This window comes from Columba livia, chromosome 18, assembly GCF_036013475.1.
Source record: "Columba livia isolate bColLiv1 breed racing homer chromosome 18, bColLiv1.pat.W.v2, whole genome shotgun sequence".
NCBI lineage: Eukaryota > Metazoa > Chordata > Aves > Columbiformes > Columbidae > Columba > Columba livia.
Genome location: NC_088619.1, coordinates 1,839,641 through 1,858,581, shown reverse-complemented (window position 1 = coordinate 1,858,581; position 18,941 = coordinate 1,839,641). Strand labels below are relative to the sequence as shown.

The window sequence follows — 18,941 nt, the reverse complement described above, 5'->3', positions numbered from 1 at the left end:
GCGGCGGCCGGCAGAGGGCGGGGAGCGGCGGGAGCGGCGGGAGCGGCGGGAGCGGCGGGAGCGGCGGGAGCGGCGGGAGCGGCGGGAGCGGCGGGAGCGGCGGGAGCGGCGGGAGCGGCGGGAGCGCCCTGCAGCATGGAGGACACCCGGACCCCTCCCCGATACGGATCGCTGGAGTCCACCCGCTGGCCGCCCGCCGGCGCGGGGCCAGGTGAGCGCGGCGGGACCGGGATGGGCAGGAGCACCGCTGGACCCAAACTTTCCCCGCCCTCCCCGCCACTTCTCCCCGATTAGCGGTGGTTCCGGCACTCCCCGGGCACCGGCGCCTTCATCCACCAAGCGGAGCCCAGGGGGTGCTCCCGGTACCGGCATCGCCGGAGCCCCCGCGCCGCGGACACCGGGAGTGGGGCGGGGGGTGAAGGAAGGGGTGGATGGGGGGGAGAGATGAACGGGAGGGGATGGAGGGAGGGAGGGAAGGGCTGGATGGAGGAGAGGAGTGAATGGAGGGAGGGGAGGGGTGGATGGAGGAGAGAAAGGACGGAGGGAAGGGAGCGGCTGTGAGGAGGGACGGCTGGAGGGAACGAACCGGTGGAAGGAGGGATGGAGGCTGGTGCTGCCCAGAGAGACACGGGGCCGCGGTGCTGTCATACCTGGCTGTGGTCATGGCTGTGACCCGCCGACCGGGGTGCCCACCCTGTCCTTGGCTGCCTTTTCCCCTCACTGACCAGTTCCTCCAGCACGAAACAGGGTGGGGGACAGAGGAGCGGGACACGACCAGAGGGATTGTCCAGGGCAGAGTCCCCAGCTGTGGGGTGGAGGGGGCCCAATGCTGGGCTGTGGGCAGCATCCTGAGGAGGGAAAGGTCCTGCAGCCCCTCTGCCGTGACATCCCTCTGACCTCTCCCCTTCCTCAGCCCTTTCTGCTCCCCCTGAGCCCCTGGCCCCCAGCAGGGCAGGGACAGGCAGCTGGAAAGGCAAGGAAGGAAGGATGGAGCAAACACAAGCATCCCGCTTGGTACTACTGTGTGGGGTGCTGCCTGCAACGCTGCTCAGCTCCCTGGTGAGCTGCCCAAAGTTTTAGTCCTTCTCCTTTGTGCCTTCCAATACAGCAACACGTATTCTTCCCCCCGCTCCCCTGTCTGGGAAGAGTGACCCTGTCCTTGGGGTTGGTCTGGGCACGTCCACTGCCTGGATCCTCTGCTCCCAGCAGCCGGGTGACATCAGGGTGCTCCAGGGACAGGTCAAACACTCACTGGGCTCGGGGTGCTGGATATGGCCTGGCCACCTCTCGTCACACGCCTGTGACCAAGATTGTGGTGCCTGCTGTGTTTGCTGATTCAATGCAGTTCTGTATATTCCCGAATCCTGGGGGACCCTCAGGATGGGCGAAAACATGGCAACGGTCGGTGTCTGTTTTCCGAACGCTGCTCTGCTGTTTGCTACCACCAAGGAAATCTCAGGGCAACCCTGCACAGTGCTGAGCACATGCAGCCTCCTGCCCTGCGTGAGCTCAGGAGGTGACCCCGGGGAGCGCGCACACAGCAGCGCGTGGCACACAGGGGCTACACCCCTGCTCATACCCCCGTAAATCATCCTGGGCTACCTCACCTGTCAACTCTGGTCCTTTTTCTGTCTGTCTAACGTAGTCCTAGTGGTGCTGGCTGTGCGGGGGGCTGCACAAACACAGCCAGAGAGATCCCCCCTGGCTGCGATGGGCAAAGGCGGCACGTTTGTCCCTGGTTTACTGGAGGGGCAGCTGGGGCACTGGCAGGGAAACAGTGCCATGGTTTGCAGGGAAATGGTACCTACCTTGGTTTGCAGGCTGCCGGTAGCTGTGATTTTCCCATCTGAGCACAATGCTGTCCTCAGGAACCAGCGTGCTTGGCTGTATGTTGGCGGTCCTGGAGGCTTCTGTCCCTCCTGCCAGGTGGTGGGGACCGTGTCACCACTGACAAGGTTGCCCCAGAGCCAGGCAGCCGGTTACGGTCACTTATTGAGCTTGTGGAGCAAGGGCTGATTTTGACGGGGCTCAATGCCCCTGCCCGTGCTGCTTTCCATGGCAGAGAACAGCGCGTGTCTGAGTTAAATAGGCCTCTTGGGATGGAGCCCAAGGAAAGAGCTCCGACCCCGTCCCCAGGGAGCTGTCAATCAATTGCCCACTTTCAATCATGAAGTAAATCACTTGGAACTCAACCCCGTGCTGGTTGCTGCCATGACTCACCTCAGGCTTGCTGCTGGCTGTCTAAATGTTTTTGCCAAAGCCGTATGGAGTGGAAGTCTCTGGCTATTACACTCCTCATTAACGATACTCGCTTCCCCTGGGCCATGTGTGATGATTAAAGCATCGCTAAGTTTAAACTGAAGCTTTCTGCCCTTCCTTGCTTTGCTGGGTTGAAATGGTGCCAGTCAGGGGTCCTTTTGCTCAGGCTGGTTTCTGTGTCTGGCTCTGCTGGTGTGTGCACAGCTGCGGGAGCAAATGGACCCGGTGGCAGTGTGGTTTCACATGGGTGTCATCCCTCTCCATCCTGGAAGGGAGACTTAGGACTCTGAGCTTGACCAGAGCTTTAATCATGTTTACATCCCTGCCTTAGGCCCCGGCTGGTGCCAAGCACTTAGGGAGGGTGTAAGAAACCCATCTCAGCTTTGGCAAAACCACCTCCAGGGAAATCTTTTGCCCCATTGTCAGTTTGCAGGACGTGCTGTGTTTTAATCCCTCGTGAACTCCAAGAGTCTGCACTTGCCATTTGCGCTGCTGTATGATGTTGCTGCCATCGTGCAGGTTTGTGGGTGCACAGCGCCCTTTGGTTTCACCGCTGTCTCAGGGAAGCTGTGATCTGGCCCACATCTGTGAGTGCTGGGGTTCGGGAACTCTGTGTCACCTGTATCTGCCTGGAGAAAGCATCTCCTGAGCTTGCAGGGAAGATCCATGCACAGCCCAGTCAGTCAGACTGATCTCATTACATAGAATCACAGAGGAATTTGGATCAGGAGGGACCTCTGGAGATATCAAGTCCAACTCCTTGCTCAAGACAGGCTTAGTAGTTAAATCAGGTTGCTCACAACCTTGTTCAGGAGGTATCTTGGACCAAAGATGGAGATCCCACAATCTCTCTGATCCCTGCTTCGGTATCTGAACAACCTTTCAGCCTCCTTCTCTCAGCCCCTCCTCATCCATCCCATGCTCCTGCTCTTGCCCTCACTCACATGTTCAAGTCACGGCATGACGAGCTGTGGGCCTGGGCAGACGCTGGCAGATGGAAGGAGTCTCCATCGGCAAGTCCATCTTATCCTCTCAGCTGCAAATTAGTCACCTGGTTTCTTGAGAAGTGTAGTGGATGGTTTTGGTGCAGAGGCTTAGCTCTGTGTCCCCTTGTCCAGCTGCTCCCTCCCAGGGGTCTTGGGCTTCACTTTGCAGGAGCACCAGCCTGGGCCTGCCCTCCCTCTGTTTCTGCCCTGAGTCAAGCAGCTCCAGGGACAACTGTCCTCTTAGAGCTTCTTGTCCAGGCCTGACTGCTGTGGCGAGCAGATCCCTGGCATGGCTGAGGCTGTACCTTGCCTGAGGGGTGCACAGTGACCCTGACCCCACCGCCCTCAAGCCACAGCTGAGGAGCTTCCAGCTCCGGTCCCGCAGCCATCGCTCTGCTGCGTGCTGCAGACCTGGCGCTGTCCCCACCTCACAGGATGCTCCTGACCTGCAGTCAGAGGCTGCTGGAAGTGTCCCACAGACAGGTCAGGGAGGTTGTTCCTCCCCCTCTGCTCTGCCCTCGTGAGGCCACATCTGGAGTTGTGTGTCCAGTTCTGGGCTCCCCAGTTTAAGAAGGACAAGGAATTACTGGGGAGAGTCCAGCGGTGGGCTACGAAGATGCTGAGGGGTCTGGAGCATCTTTCTTTTGAGGAAAGGCTGAGAGAGCTGGGGCTGTTGAGCTGGAGAAGAGAAGCTGAGAGGGATCTGATCAATGGGATCAATATCTCAGGGTGGGTGGCAGAGGATGGACCAGACTCTGTTCAGTGGTGCCCAACGCCAGGGTGAGGGGCAACGGGCACAGACTGAAACACAGGAGGCTCCATCTGAACAGGAGCAGAAACTTGTTTGCTGGGAGGTGCCAGAGCCTGGCCCAGGCTGCCCAGAGCGGGTGTGGAGTCTCCTTCTCTGAGACATTCAAAGCCCCTGGACCCACCTGTGTGATCTGCTCTGTGACCCTGCGTGAGCAGGGGTTGGACCGGGGGATCTGCAGAGGTCCCTTCAGCCCCCACCAGCCTGAGACTCTGTGACTCTGTGCCCATGGAGGAGGGTGCATAAGGGAAGCCTCTTTCTGAGCAGGGTGGTCCCAGCCATGCTGGATTCCCCATCTCTGATGGGAAGCCACCCACAGTCGAGCCAGGAGCTTTCTCGCTCTTGTGGGCTGAAATCAATCCCAGCCTCCCGCCGCAGACAGGGGAGAGGAACCCAGCACTGCCACCTCCTCCCTTGGTGTACACAGGCGAGCATTCACCTCTCCTGTCTGAGGTGGCTTCTGCTAATGAGTTTCTGGTATGAGGAGGGAAAAGCAACGATGCCAGCATCTGTTTCAAACCTTTGCACTCACCCACTGGGAAGCAGCTGGCTGGTAACCTCAGCCAAACACTCCTGCCACCAGCGATCAAAGATATTCTGGGTAATTCACTCACCCAGGCCAGGAGTGACAGTCCCCATCCCCCAAACCCACCCCTGTGATTAGCATTGTCCAGCTAATGAAAGCTGCGGTGAGCTCGTATCTTTGTTTTTTGGTGCATCTGTAAAATAATCAGCCTTGTCACTTCAGCCTGGTCACAGAAGTGACACTTGGAGCAATGCAGCTTTTTCCTGAGGGGTCTAGAGCTGCACTGAAGTACAGCCGAACCGCGGGGAACAGCTGCTGCAACCACGCACCGGCTGCGCCTTCGTGTGTGTTGTTACCTGTGCGCCTGCTGTCACCTGCAGGCAGGTCCTGCCTGTCCCCAGCACGTCCCCAGCTGCCAGCAATGCTGGGTGTGAGTGCAGTAAAATACCTCGGGCAAGAGGAGCTCTGGGGTGGCAGAGCAGCAGGATGCTTGGGACAACAGACCTCAGCATCCCGGTCCCCTAGCAACCGCACTCTGGTCCCCTAGCAACCGCATCCTGGTCCTGTAGCAACCACAGTCCGGTCCCCTAGCAACCCCTGTCAGGCCCATAGAAACAAGGCTCAGGAGGGGTTCTGTGCAAATTTGTAGTAAAGCCAATGAGCAAGAGCTGAGGGGGGGCAGCACATCCAGCCCCACACTTTGTCCAGCCTCTGGATCCGTCAGTCTGTCCTGAGCAGGCCCTGGCTCCTGGGAGCATCCTGATGGCTTATAATGGGGAATGATGGAGGATTCAGCACGCTGGCATTGGCTGGATGTGGCTGGAGGGAGAGGGAGATAATCACCAAGTTGTCCTCAGGAGTTTCTAAGCCAGAAAGAGTATAAAACTGTTATCCAAACCAGTCACACTAACCCAAACCACTCATACTTTTGCAAATAAACCTTAGAACCCTAGAATCATTTTAGTTGGAAAAGACCTTTAAGATCATCACTCCAACTGTTAGCAATCTCGATATCCAGCTGCTAGGATCTCAACAGAAAATGGCAGCTTTTGTGTGGAAAGCTTTTGATAACATTCCACACATGTTTAAGTTCAATGCTAGCATGTCCACTACTACGAAATTTTAGAGCCCCTATTATGCAGAATATTTAAATTGCTGTTAACTTCATGATGCCAAGAACATGTCGAAGCAAATATACTCATTAATATGAACTTCAGCATAGGTGAAACTAATACATCCATCCATATTCAAGTTGGAAATAAAGAAATTAGTAAAAGACAGGAGACTAATAGGGACTTCATGCTAACAGTACGATCCTAATCCAGGGATTAAGCTGGGGGTTGTATTTTTTGCAATGCTCTTCTCTTACTATGAATACAGCATAGTGATAAAGAATCTATGAAAGTGGATCAGGGGATGGAGGGGCCTCCGAATTTTATGCTGGAAATGTGTCTCTCTCTGGGAATGATGTCTCAGCAGGTTATGTGATGGGTAGAGGACCAGAGAGCGCAGAGTGGTTTCCCTTGTGCCTTAGTGCTGGTGTGTTCCTGCCCTGTCCCCCTCCGCACTGGCCTGGGCCACCTTTGGGATCCCCAGGATACATGTTCCAGCTCCAACATCTCCAGATGCCGGCAAATCCTGCTCCCGGAGCTGGTGTTCCCTGGCTGTGCTTTCCCCTCTCGCTGCGTGGGGACAGCCCCAGGGCTGCGGGAAGGCAGAGATGTGCCCTTGGAAGATTCAAAGAAAGGAAAATTTGCCACGATGCTCGTGATTTTTCATGTTTTCTCATAGCATGGCTTTGCGGTAGCTCCTAAGCCCCCTCTCCCCAGCCTGTGCTGTGTGTACATCACCGCAGAGCAGGTGAGCCCAGGGGTGATAAATGTGCTGCTGCGTGTCACTGATAACCAGCTCGATAATGTGTCTGAGAGCCGGACCCGGGGGCAAAACCTCAGCTCCCAGTAAAGGGATGGGAGCTGCTGTGGGCTGTGCGGGCTGGCAGGCTCCATGCACATCATCCTCGTGTAAATCGGTGTGACACTGTGCAAACCCATGGGAGATCACATGGACATCTGTGTGTAAATCGGTCAGGGTTTGGGGACAGAGCTGGTGGTCAGTGCGATGGATTGAGGTTGCTGGGTTCTCATCCGTCCCTTGGTTGGCCACTGCGCTCTTCTAAAATATCAGTTACAGCTCTTCTTTTCCTGTATTTTGCTGTGAGGCTCTTGCTTCTTGCCTTGAGCAAGAGATATCCCCTTTCCCTGCCTCAGTTTCCCCAAGTGGGTTATAGACATGATGCTCAGCACACTGGAGGATGAGGATGCCCAGCTGGTCTGCTGGGTACCACAGGGGCTTCTCTCTCCAGTGCACTGGGAAGGATGGGGAAGGATCCAGTTTGTGCTGGAAGGGCAGCAGTTGTAGGAACTTCACCTCCGTGACTCAGGTCTGTGCTACGTCAGCCCGGCATTTGTTCCTGACAGGTACAGGAGGAGGGTGCACACACAGGCTCATGTGCTAGAGATGCCTGAAGCTTACATGGTTCTGGAAAAGAGAGAGATGTTCCTGTACTTCCTTCCAGCAGTTTTTAGCTCCCTTGGCCTCCTGCTGTTCAGCAAAAGGGAGAACCCTGGAAATTTGGGGCTTTCTCAGCAGCACAGAACCCGGCACAGCATTGATGTGAGCAGGGTGTGCTTCAGAGACGCACAAGCAGGCGAAATGCTGCGTGTTCCGAAGGCTCAGAGAGCTGCGAGCTCAGGCGAGGTGTCCTGCTGGCCTCCCAGGGCCTCTCCTGCAGACACTTCATGCATATTGCATGGCTGCTGGGAGCTGCGCTCAGCAAGACGGGCTGGCTCTGGTGCCAAGGCAGCGATGAGCAGAGCTGTTCCAGCGCCTGGACTCACAGAAGGCGGAAACAGAGGCAAAACAGTCGCTGGCAGCTCAATGCCCTTGCACATCGGTGACTTTCTGTGTGTCTGTTGGGCCGTGTCTTCTCGCAGCACCCAGCAGAGCAGCAAGAAGTCTGGAAACAAATTTAAAACTGTGCGTGTGCTTAGTGGTTATGCTGTAAAATACTGTCCCAGGTTGGCCAGAGAGGTGGTGGATGAACCATCCCTGGAGACATCCCAGGCCAGGCTGGACGGGGCTCTGAGCAACCCGAGCTGCTGAAGATGTCCCTGCTCATGGCAGGGGGGCACTGGGGGAGCTGGGAAGGTCCCTCCAACCCAAACTGTTCTGTGATTCTATGATCTTTATGGTCTGGTGTTTGTAGGAGGTCCCCATGACAGCCCCATGGTCCCTGTTGTCCCCAGCACCCATTTGACATCTCCTGCTGGCTAACGTGGCTCCTGTTTCACCTGCAGAGGATGAGATTGTTTCCATGGCTGACTCAACCACCACCATTGATGACATCGAAGGAGAACTCTTCAAAATTGAGAGGATCAGGGAGATCCTGGTGAGGAGGGAGTCCGAGCTGCGGTACATGTGAGTACCTGTCCACCCCTGCACTGTCCCCCCTTCCCACGGTCCCCCCAGCATCCCCGCTTGCCTGATCAAACACAGATCGTCCCAGGGATTGGCAGAGCTGAGGCCACTTTCCACCTCGTTCTCCACCTGGAAGCGCAGCCTCTCCCACCTCTCTGGCCTTGAACAGGTCCGTGTTACCAACCTGCCGCTGATGCTGTGACCTGAAGTGTCACTGCTGCTTGGGAGCAGAGCCAGACCCCCCCTGGCTCCAAGCTCCTTTCAGGCAGTTCAGAGATCAGAAGGTCTCCCCTCAGCTCCTGTTCTCCAGCTGAACCCCCCAGGTCCCTCAGCCGCTCCATCACACTTGTGCTCCAGCCCCCCACCAGCCTCGTCGCCCTCATGGCACCAGCTGGGAGCTGGACTGTGGTTTAGAGGCTCAGATTTGGAGCGACACCCTCTTTGAGGCAGAGTTCACCCTGAATAAATTGTTGAAAAGGATTTTTGGAAATCATAAACAGTGTAGTTCTTAAATGCTTTCCATGGCAACCAGTACCTAAATCTCACAGGTGCTGTCAAAACTCAACATCTATGGCTTTTTCTTATTTTTTTTTTCTTTATTTGTTTTCTTCCTTGGCTTGCACTTGGAAAACAAAAGGAAATTATCTACAGAAACCGCATACCGGGGTGGGCATGGCTGGAAAAGCGATCATTTGGAAGTTTGGAAATGCTAGGGTTACGTATCTGAGCGGTTTGGAGGAGCTATGGGCACTTCGGGCATCAAGTTCCTTTCTGTACTTAAAAGGGGCCAATAGGAAAGATGGGGACAGACTTTTGAGCAGGGCCTGTTGGGATAGGACAAGGGGTGATGGTTTTAAACTAAAGGAGGGAGATTCAGGCTGGACATGAGGAAGAAATTGTTGCCCTGAGGGTGGTGAGAGCCTGGCCCAGGTTGGCCAGAGAGGTGGTGGATGAACCATCCCTGAAGACATCCCAGGCCAGGCTGGATGGGGCTCTGAGCAACCTGAGCTGGTGAAGATGTCCCTGCTCATGGCAGGGGTTGAGCTTTGAGGGTCCCTTGCAATCCAAACCATTCTGTGATTCTGTGGTTCTCTGTGGGGCGCAGCAGCAGGAGCATCAGCTCGGCAGGGCAGGGAAGGCTCAGGGCTTCTGTGAGCATCGCAGCTGGAGACGAGGGATCCCAGACGTGGTTTCTGTGGGACAGGGTTGAAAAGGATGGGGATCTGGGGTTGTAATGGCCTTTTTTTTCCCCAATGAGGAAAATAATGTGATATTTAGGATGGTTGGACTGTGGGGCTCAGGGAGATGGACATTGATGTCTTACCAAATGGAGGAGTGACCTGTCTGGTCAGGCGACAGCGATCAGTGTTTTCTTCTCGTTAGAAATGTCCAACTAAAACATTCCAACGTTTCTGAGATGTCTGTGCTCTGGAAAACAATGAAGCTTGCAATATTTGTCTTTTTATAGGCAAAAAGAAAGGTCTGAAATTCCTGTGAGAGATTCAGCTCCACACCTACAGCTCAGTGCTCTGATCTGCTCCTGGGGCCACACAGGGGAGCGCGGCTCTGCCTGATGCTGAAATAAGCTTTATTACCGGTGGTAGAGGTCATCCTAGCCCCAGCAACAGCCTTCTGAGTGCTTGTCTTTGCAATCTCTCCCAAGATTTGTTGAAATGAAAATGTTTATGATTGGCCATTTATTATTCTCACTATCAGCTTAAATTAAATTCCAGTTTAATTTGAATATTTCAGTTATCATTGGACTGCTTATTTTAATTTTAAGAAGCGTATCACTAGCAGTTGGCCTGTTGCCCACGTGTCCCACGCTGACCTGCCCACTGCTGCTCTTTGTAGCAGCTCAGGGCTCACCCACCACAGGACCATGAACTGCAGTAAAAGGACAAACAGGCCTCCCTGTTCTCCGCATGCAGCTCCCAGACCTGCATCAGCAGACCTGCTCAGCGTGGTCTGCAAACAACAGAAGACACTGTCAGATGGAGCAAAAACCTGGCAGAGCCAAGAGGAAGTCTTGTCCTCCTACAGTAATTTCTCACAGGGTTCCTCTTCATCAGTCTGTTTATTTTCCTTTCCCTTATTAATATTTCTGGTGTCCTCGGTGCAGCTGATGAAGCTGCATCTTCGAGTAGCTCCAGCAAATATGACTCATGCCAGAAGGGGTGGACGGCGTGAGTCAGTGGAGAGGCCAGCAGGATTATTGGAGATGCAGACAGGGCTTTTAGTAACGCACAGTTCAAAAGGAACCGGAGGCACATCTGTTGGAGGTGGTGCCTGCCGATGAGTCAGTCATGTTTTATCTGTAGACACAGATTGTGAATTAGGGTTTCTCATCGCTCACGGCCATGGAGCTTGCTAGAAATTGCACCTGTGCTCTTCCAGGTTGGACCGTAAAGGGCAAAGCAAGGGGGTGTCTAAAGCCAGAGACTGCTGATGGGGGCGGTTGAGAGGTGGGGAGCACGGCCTGCGGAGCAGAGGCAGCTCTGGGGGTCATTGGAGATGTGACTTGTCTGCTGTGGTGTCACCTGCCCACGGGAGATCCGCAGGGATGGCTGGATTCGTGCTGGAGAGGGGGCTCAGCCATGAGTTCTGTCTGCTTGGGGGGTTTCCCTCACCACAGGTCAGTGCATAAAGCTCTTCACAGTGAAGCACCAATGCTCATCATGGCCACACACTGTTGTACCTCAGTCTTGTCTAAGCAGGGCTTTAGAGAGGCCATAGGCATGTGCATTTTTGAAATAAATCAATCAATAACCTGGATTAAGTCTTCCCTGTCAGCCCTAGCGGGCAGCGAGCAGCCCTGGAGCTGGGACACCCATGGAGGGGCTGGGTGTCTGTGGTGCTTCTGAGAGACCACCCAGCTGCCTCCAGCACAGACCGGGCTGCGCGTCCCCATCTGCCCCATCAGCAGCCGCCTCTGACCCTGGAGCTGGGAGTGTCCCCATTGGTATCTTGCTGCTCTTGTGCGGTTCGATCCAGAGATGATTTTGTTGCCTGCAGCTTCGGCAGGCACCTTTTCTCCTGTGAAAATGACCTTGTTTCTCAGTGGACACCTGCAAAGTTTGCACATTTTCCCCCTCTGTTGTGTTTCGCTTTTCTACCTTTTTTATTTCTGTAGAAAGTCAGCGTAAAAATGTCAGATCTTTTCCTGTGGAAGCAACTTCCATTTGTTTTTGGATTTTGCTGTTTGGGGATTATTTGGGGGGAGAAGAAGAAACACAGATGCTGCTGCATGGTTGATGTGCCAGGTTCTAACAAGGCTTCACTGTCATTAGAGCAATGAAACTTCTGCTTTGCCAACAACCAGTAACACAATCCATGTAGTGCCAACAGAAGCTCTGAGATGAAGCGGCTGCTGTTTTCCCATGGACAGGCGGGTAAATCTGTGCTCCCCGCTGCAGACACCGAGCGCATCACCTTGCAGTGTTGCTTTGGAGGTTCTGAACCTTTCCTCTCCCAGTCTTTCCCTCAGTGCTGTCATTTGTGTCTCTGCAGGATGGACGACATTCAGCTTTGCAAAGAAATCAGCCGGCTGAAAAAAGACCTTCAAAAACTCATAGCCCTTCCAGGTAAGGCTTTGGAAAGGTTTGGAGAGCTGCACCCCGCTGCTGCAGTCAGCAGAGAGGTCTTCTTAGAACTTGGCTCAAATCAGATTGTACTGGAAAAACCCTGCAAATTGCTGGTCTTATGAGACTGTCACAGCAGATCATCTGTAAAAATAGGCATTGAACTCTAGTTTGGATAAACATGAAATGTGTCAGCGCTTACTCAGAGCTCAGCCAGAGCTGTGGCTTGAAATCTCACCAGACCAGGGCGCCTTTGCCAGTTCAGAGAGGTGCCGTGGTCAGGATGGACTCTGACATCAGCAAGTTGGAAAAAAAGGTGCCGTGTGGGTACGTTGACTCTGACGTGCTCCAACTCAGGAATGCAGATTGCTAATTAACTCCAAATAGCTGTTGTGTTCGTGTGCAGCCTGGTGTTTTCAATTTGTGTGGCATTCAAATGACACTGTGACGTGCTCCTGTTCCCGCCAGGCAGGTGGGAGCTGCTGCACGGAGACAGTGCCCATGGCCAGATGGCTTTGCATTGCCTCTTCTTGGTAGAAACGCAGCAGCTGTGGTCCAGAGCTCTGTCCAGATCAGCTTTCTCTGCCAGGAAGCTCGAGCTCAGGCCTTGTACAAGACTACAATTGCAGGAGAAACCTTTGCTTGCTGTGGATGTTTCTAACAACATGGTGATTATGAGAAGTTCCTCCTACTCAGACCGTGCAGCAGCACCTCCGATCAATACATAGCAGACTTTAAACTACAAATCAATACATAGTTTAGGTAACTGCCAAGATCCAGCCTACAGGGTTTGCTCCGTACTATGAATTTTGCCGCATTTTTATTTGGCTTGAGGAAGACAGGAGATTGATCCACCCTGTGCTGGATTGATTTTGGAGCTGGCTGCTGAATTCAGAAACAGTGTTAAATGGCTGTAGCAGACAGTCACAGTCTCCTCCTAAGGCAGCTCTCCATTTATATTTAACACTTCTCAGCCCTGTCTCAATCATCTTCACGTGTCCCGCTTACCCTTATGTACCATTTTATATAGGACATGACTTTGTAGTGATGTGAGTTTTCCAGGTCTTCACTCACTCACTGCCTAAAGATACGTGGCACAAGCGAGTCCCACCGTGCTCAGGATAGGTCCTTCTGGAGCTTCAAGTGACAACCAAGGCTGATGCATTCAAAATAACCTGTCAGAAACCTGTGGTCATGCTTGTCCCTGGGATGGGAATGTGGCTGACAGTGGTTTGGAAGGTCAGAGGTAGAGGTTGAGATCCCTGCGACCATGTTCAGCAGGGAATAAGGATTTGAAACCAGTGGATGGTATTGGTTTTTGTGTCTCTGTGTGTATGGGATACGTATGGTGGTGTGAGGTGTTTCCAAGGCTCCTGGGCATTGTTGATAATTCCTGGTACACCTGAGGCCCCGGCTGGTTTCTCACCGCGTGGAGGACCTGGCTCGGAGCTCTCTGGAGCACGACCCAGCTCAAGGCCGAGCTGACGGGTGGGCTGTGCTGGCATGGGACAGCGAGGTTCAGCACAGCCTGGCTGAGGGGTGACATCTGTCTGACAGTTCGGGGCTGTTGAGATCTGGTACCCAGCCCCTTCAGCAGAGCAGGGTGAAGACCCCAGGGTACTCATGGTTGTCTCGCAGCAGAGTGGTCACCTCTGCTCTGCAAAGCTCGCAGGTGCATCTGGCAGAGCTCAGCACCATGAAAATTCTGGGGAGAAGTGAAATATTCAAAGTCTGATGACAGCAGACCTGTTTCCTTCCAGTCAGGGAGATTGGGGATGGGGCTGTTGCTTATTCAGCAGCCTGTATGTGGATTACTGGCTGTTACCTCCACTCTCACATCTGGGTTGAGCAGAAACAGAGTAAGCTTGGCCTTGGCATGGGAGGGATGGCCCCTGTTGGTGTGTGAAACGTGTTCCCTGTGCTGCAGAGAATGAGAAGTCCAACGAGGAGAAGCAGAGGGAAGAGGAGCTGGTGCAGCAGATACACAAGCTGGTGGAAACGCGGGATTTCCTGGTGGACGATGTGGAGTTTGAGAGGCTCAGGTAGCCGCCTTCAGTTCATTCCTTGTGCTGAGGACAGTGCTGGGTGTCCTCAGATCTGTATCATGCCTTGCCAGATGGTCCTGGGTGTCTCGCTGCTCCTTTCCTGAGCGCTAACAGATCTCTTTATCACAGGGAAAGGGAAGAAGACAAGGAAATGGCAGAGTTCCTGCAAAGTAAGCTCTCCAAAAGCTACCTCCAGAAAGCAAGTAAGTTGCTGATGAGTTTTATTCCTTGTAATCAGCCTCCCTGGCACTTTCTCCCCTTCCCTAAGCACTCTTCAAGATTTCATTGCTCTGCATGGGACTAGCTTACCTGGAGGCCATCTGCTGCTGGAGGAGGGTGTGGGGAAATAGCAGCTAGAGGGTGCTGGTGCTTGAGATAACGTTGTGAAAACATCCCGAATCGGTATTTCACAGCCATCAAGTCCTATGAGAATGGGGATGGGTAGGTGTCCTTTTATGGCTGATGTACTTCACCTGACCCTGTCCAACCGGCTCCTTACATTTCATCACACCATTAGCTAAGGTCACAAGTTGTGGTATCCATCCAAGCCTTTCTCCACGGCCTCTGGTGGCTACCCCCTTCCTGTGCCTCCGTCATTGCTGGAGAAACACCTGCCAGTGCAGTGGGAGGCATTTCCAGCCCAGGGTCCCTGTGTCTGTACGTGGTGAGGTGCCTCCTGGATGCAGGAGCTCCTGCCCAGCTGTTGGTCCAAGAAGGGTCAGCATCTTATCCCTGAAAGGAGCTCTAAGTACGAGTGATGGGCTTGTGCTCTTGTCACCAGGCAGACACCGATTCCTCTTTCCGTAGCTCCTGTCAAAGAGAAGAAAATGACTTCCAGGGGGCAGCAAACCTCTGCACCTTACATGACCAAGACAGGCCTCACCCTGCTCAAGGAGTGCTGTGGCTTCACCTGCTCCATCATGTAGGCCAGCCCAGCTCCTCTGCACAGGACATGACCATGGTAGGGTGCATGTCCCGGGAAGCTGGGCTGGGCAAGAGGGGCTTCCTCACTGTGCTGGAGCGGCCAAGTGCCGGTGCACGGTGTGTGAGCATCAACGCCTGGGCACGCACAGCTCGTGGTGCTGCAGGCGTGGGGCGCGAGGGACCGCCAGGCTGCAGCCCTGCACGCTGGAGCAGCGCTGGGTCCTGGGAGCGGGGCTGGGAGGGAAACGGCAGCGGCCGTGGCTGGGAGGGGCTGGAGTTGGGTGGAGCAGGGAGGAGCGGGGCCAGGCACACTGCGAGCAGCATCACCCGGGGACCAAGACATCTGGTGCAGGCACGTACAGGAGGGAGCTGTTGGTCAAAGGCACCACTGCTGTGCACACCTGGTACTCATGGAGTTACACCACCGATGACTTTGTCTTCGTGTAATATCTTCTCTGAAAACCTAAGAAAGCATCCGGCCTTTCTGTCCTTGAGGGTCTTCATGTGCCTCCTCACACACCTTCTGCTGCCTCTGTGATCTCCTGTGATGCTCCTCTTCAGCAGGTTGCAGTTAAATCACTGGCACCTACTGCAGCCTCAGGTGCCCAACCATAAAGTGATTACTTTTAAAACAGGGTTTGACCCAGGCAGTGTCAGTAGTACAGGACTGTCCTCTGGGCAATCAGACATCCCTGTCCGTTTGCCAGTGGCTCAGGACACAAACTCAGTCTAAAGGTTGTCACTTTGTAGAAGTCTCAGGGAGCAGGAGACCCATAGAGAGATGCTTCTTGCCAGTGTGGATCTCCCCACTGACACCCACATTGTCCCAGGAGGAGGCTGAAGTGACCGGGCTCACAGAGGTGGATGGATGGATGGATGGATCCCCACTGGACCAGCTCTGCCTGGCCCAAGCTTATGCCCACGCGTGACATTGCTCCACAGCACACTCTGCCAAAGCGGCTGTCTGTGGCGTGCAGACAAATCAAGCAAGGCCTAAGCAGCTTGGTGTGGGAGGTAGCAAAGATTGACCTTGTGAGAAGAGCTCACTCCTGCCAGAGTGTGGTGACACAGGTGAAGCAAGTCCCACCTGAGCGTAAGTTATGTCTATAAGGATGTGCTTCCATAGAGTTGAAGGGAAATTCTGCTTTCCAGCACCACAAATGTGATGAGTCCAGACCTCACAGCTCATCAGAGGGCAGCTGGCAAGGAGGTGAAACCACCCTGCCACTGGCATTAGGCGCTCCATAAAGCAGGGCTGGACTCCAGCCACTGCAGGAGGGAGGCCTCAAGGCGATCCCTGGGTTGCAACCCATGGTTTCCTATCTCTTGCCTTTCCTCCCAGGTCTCCAGCCAGAGTCCACGATCTGCTCTTCTCCGAGAGGTTCAACTTCCCGTCATTGTTCATGCTTCCCACTGCAGCACCCCCGTCAAAGAGACTTCCCAAGAAGGCTGGTGCGAGCTTGAATGATGGCATGTGTCCTTGGTGCCACATCCACAGTCATCTCCCCCATGGCATCTACGAACACCGAATCCCACCCGAGCTCAGCTTGGAAGAGGTGTGTGCAGCAGCAGCAAGCGAGTCCATGACAAAGAGGAGCAGTGTGGTCCTTCACCTGGACAGAGCAATGAAAAAAGCACAGGGAGCTGATGTTTGGAGAACATTGTGCTCCACCATCCAAGACATGCTGAGGCCACAGACGATGTCTCACCCTTAGCCCTGTACCACCTTGTGAGTCTCTGTGAGATAATTCCAGCGGATTCTTGGTGGGGAATGTCTCTGGTCTGGGTTTCGCTGTGTTTGCGTCGGTTTTATTGCGAGGTGCTCTGTGGCACTGGGGGAGCTGAGCAGGGCGTGCAGGGCAGTGCCCAGAGCCGGCTGAGTGAAGGGCTAACGCTTGTGAAGTTGCCACCTGAACACAGGCCTGGTGTGGTTTACTACAGACAGACGAGCTGCTGTCCCCACCTCACCGGGTTTAGTTTTCAGCTCCAAGACAAAGGAGGAAATTAGAGCAAAGAGAAAAGGAAAAAAAATCAGAAGAACACGATAACATGCAGAAGGAAATGAAAACTGAACAGGAGACTTGAAAAGTGGCAGGGGAAGCTGGAGACAGCGGGTGAGAGACACTCTCACTGCCAAGAGGGCACTCGGTCCTGCCCTGCGGTGCCCCAGCCAGCGCTGCTGGGCTTGGTGCCGTGAGCTGGACATAAAGTCCTGTGCAAAGACTCATGGCACCCTGAGGTCACCCACTGTCTCGGTTCCTGTTGTCCCTTCTGAGCATGCCGAGGTGGCACAGCCAGGCCATCACGACAGGACAGGGACTCTCTCGCTGGGTGCGAAGCCCTCTCACATCTTCTGCCCTGTAGGCTGCTACGGCTTCACTGGTGGCCTGGGGTGGTCTCCCGTCTGGGTGGCTGCTCAAGAGCTCTGGCTGCCTTCTGGCCAAAACGCTGACTCCTCCAGCTCAGTTGCTGCAGTTACTGTGGGGTCTTGGGATGGTGTTCCTGCCCGGGTCACTGTCCGACATGCACATGTCAGTGAGATGGTCACAACCCATTTGACTCTTTCCACTGTACCTAATAGCACATTCATCCTTATAAAACACAATGCAGGTGGGATCCTTCCTAGTGCCATATCATAAGCAGATCCAAGTCCCTCCTGCATTTCTTTGCCAGCACAGCAACCCAGTGTGTGGGAACCTGTTCTCTAACCTTTGCAAAGGGGTTTCCACTCATCCTACCCGAGCAATCTCCTCCCACATGGCTCTTACCAGCAGCCAGAAAGGTCCACAAACTAAACCAGTCCCTCTGTGTGCTCGCAGACCAGGGTGCAGGGCTCAGAGGGTCATCTCTAGCAAAGCAGACCATGCTTTGGTTCTCGTCAGCTCTGAATTGACTTCAGTGGTCTCAGTCTGAAGCCGGATTTGTGCTGCTTATTGTTAATGTCCTACAGCATCCTACAACCACCACCTGCCGGTTCCTGGTGCTCTCCATGCTTGGGAGAGGCTTCAGCGTGGGCTGGAGGAGCGCCCTGTAGATCACAGAGGCAAATAAAGCTCCTCTCTGCTTTGCCCACCCTGTGTAACGGGGTGAGGTGCAGTACACAGTTGAGGCTGTTGTCCAGGCAGGGGTGACACGCTGTCATCAGTAGCATCCATCCTGGAGTTACAGGACAGCTTGGGCCACTCACTCCTTGCTCTTCCAGAAACTGTCCGGTGTCTCCTGTGCCTGGTGTCTGCAGTCACACACATGGTGCAGTGCAGCTGTTTGCTTCGATTCACAGAGACCAAAGGCTTGAGACCTACAAGCCCCCCCCTCACTGCCCCTGCCTTCCCCAGGGCCTTGGGAGGGATGATCAACTAAAATAGTTTATACGGTTGGACTGAGAGGGAGCCAAAGGCAAGGAAGGGCCCATGTTTCAAAACCTGCTCCTCTAATTCATCCCTACCTCCACCCCACAAGGCCCTAAGAGCCAGACTTAGAATCATGGAATCATTTTAGTTGGAAGAAACCCTCAAGATCATTGGGCCCAACCATAACCCACCCCCGGCACTGCCCCATGTCCTGAGAACCTCACATCCGTCTGTCCAACCCTCCAGGGATGGTGACTCCAGCACTGCCCTGGGCAGCCTGTTCCAATGCCCCACAGCCCTTTGGGGAAGAAATTGTTCCCGAGATCCAGCCTAAACTTCCCCTGATGCAACTTGAGGCCGTTTTCTCTCATTCTGTCACTTGTTACTTGGGAGAAGAGACCAATACCCTCCATGCTACAACTTCCTTTCAGGTAGAGAGTGATAAGGTCTAAGTCTCCTTCTCTCCAGTGCTTGGGCAGGCAGGGAGGATGGCCAGGGGAGATGGGCATGGTCCTGGCCTGTTCTGTTCTGTTTCCTGGCTGTGTTTGTGTGGCTGGTCGTGGAGAAGGAGTCAGGCTGCTGTCCTGCTCATACGATGCTATTTGGCCTCTGTTTGGACTGATGGCAAAGGTGCGCAGCACACAGGAGCGACACTGTTCATGTGCATTGATTTCAACCCAAACAAATAAATGTCTGTTGGAAGCTTGGTTCGTGGGTGATTTCTGCACCTCTGACCTTTGCAGAGAGATGTCTCAGGCTGTGTCACAGCAGGGTGGGCGAAGCGGAATGGAAACAAGATCCTTTGGAGTTCCCTGGTATTGCGAGAGTACAGAGCAGCGAGATATCCAGCCCTTCCATTCTGGCTCTTGACCTAATGTTTCTCTTTTGGGCCCGGCTGAAAAATCTTTGGAAAGGCAAGAAACCGCCTCCCTGGGTTAATCTCCTTTAATGCTCGAAGCCCTGAAATCTTGATGTATTTGTTCAC

At 54.2% G+C, this 18,941-nt stretch overlaps 1 protein-coding gene across 2 annotated transcripts; it reads left to right on the top strand.

Annotated features, from left to right (window-relative positions):
- The first annotated feature begins 28 nt into the window (after positions 1-28).
- LOC102085424 (bMERB domain-containing protein 1) lies at positions 29-18,663 on the top strand. 2 transcript variants are annotated; one of them, XM_065034436.1, is made up of 7 exons: positions 29-211; positions 7,936-8,056; positions 11,567-11,640; positions 13,565-13,679; positions 13,812-13,885; positions 14,490-14,643; positions 15,949-18,663. In XM_065034436.1, the coding sequence occupies exons 1-6, from the start codon at positions 136-138 to the stop codon at positions 14,606-14,608; spliced, it is 579 nt and encodes a 192-aa protein (XP_064890508.1). In that variant the 5' UTR covers positions 29-135; the 3' UTR covers positions 14,609-14,643; positions 15,949-18,663. The 2 variants fall into 2 exon arrangements, with proteins under 2 accessions (XP_064890508.1, XP_064890509.1); XM_065034437.1 differs by lacking the exon at positions 14,490-14,643 and having other exon boundaries at positions 30-211.
- Positions 18,664-18,941: the final 278 nt, after the last annotated feature.

Bases quoted from the DNA above. Each gene is read 5' to 3' on its own strand.
- LOC102085424 (XM_065034437.1), top strand. From the start codon at position 136: ATGGAGGACACCCGGACCCCTCCCCGATACGGATCGCTGGAGTCCACC. The intron at 8,057-11,566 runs GTGAGTACCTGT...GTGTCTCTGCAG, and splicing joins GAGTCCGAGCTGCGGTACAT to GATGGACGACATTCAGCTTT. The intron at 13,680-13,811 runs GTAGCCGCCTTC...TCTTTATCACAG, and splicing joins GTGGAGTTTGAGAGGCTCAG to GGAAAGGGAAGAAGACAAGG.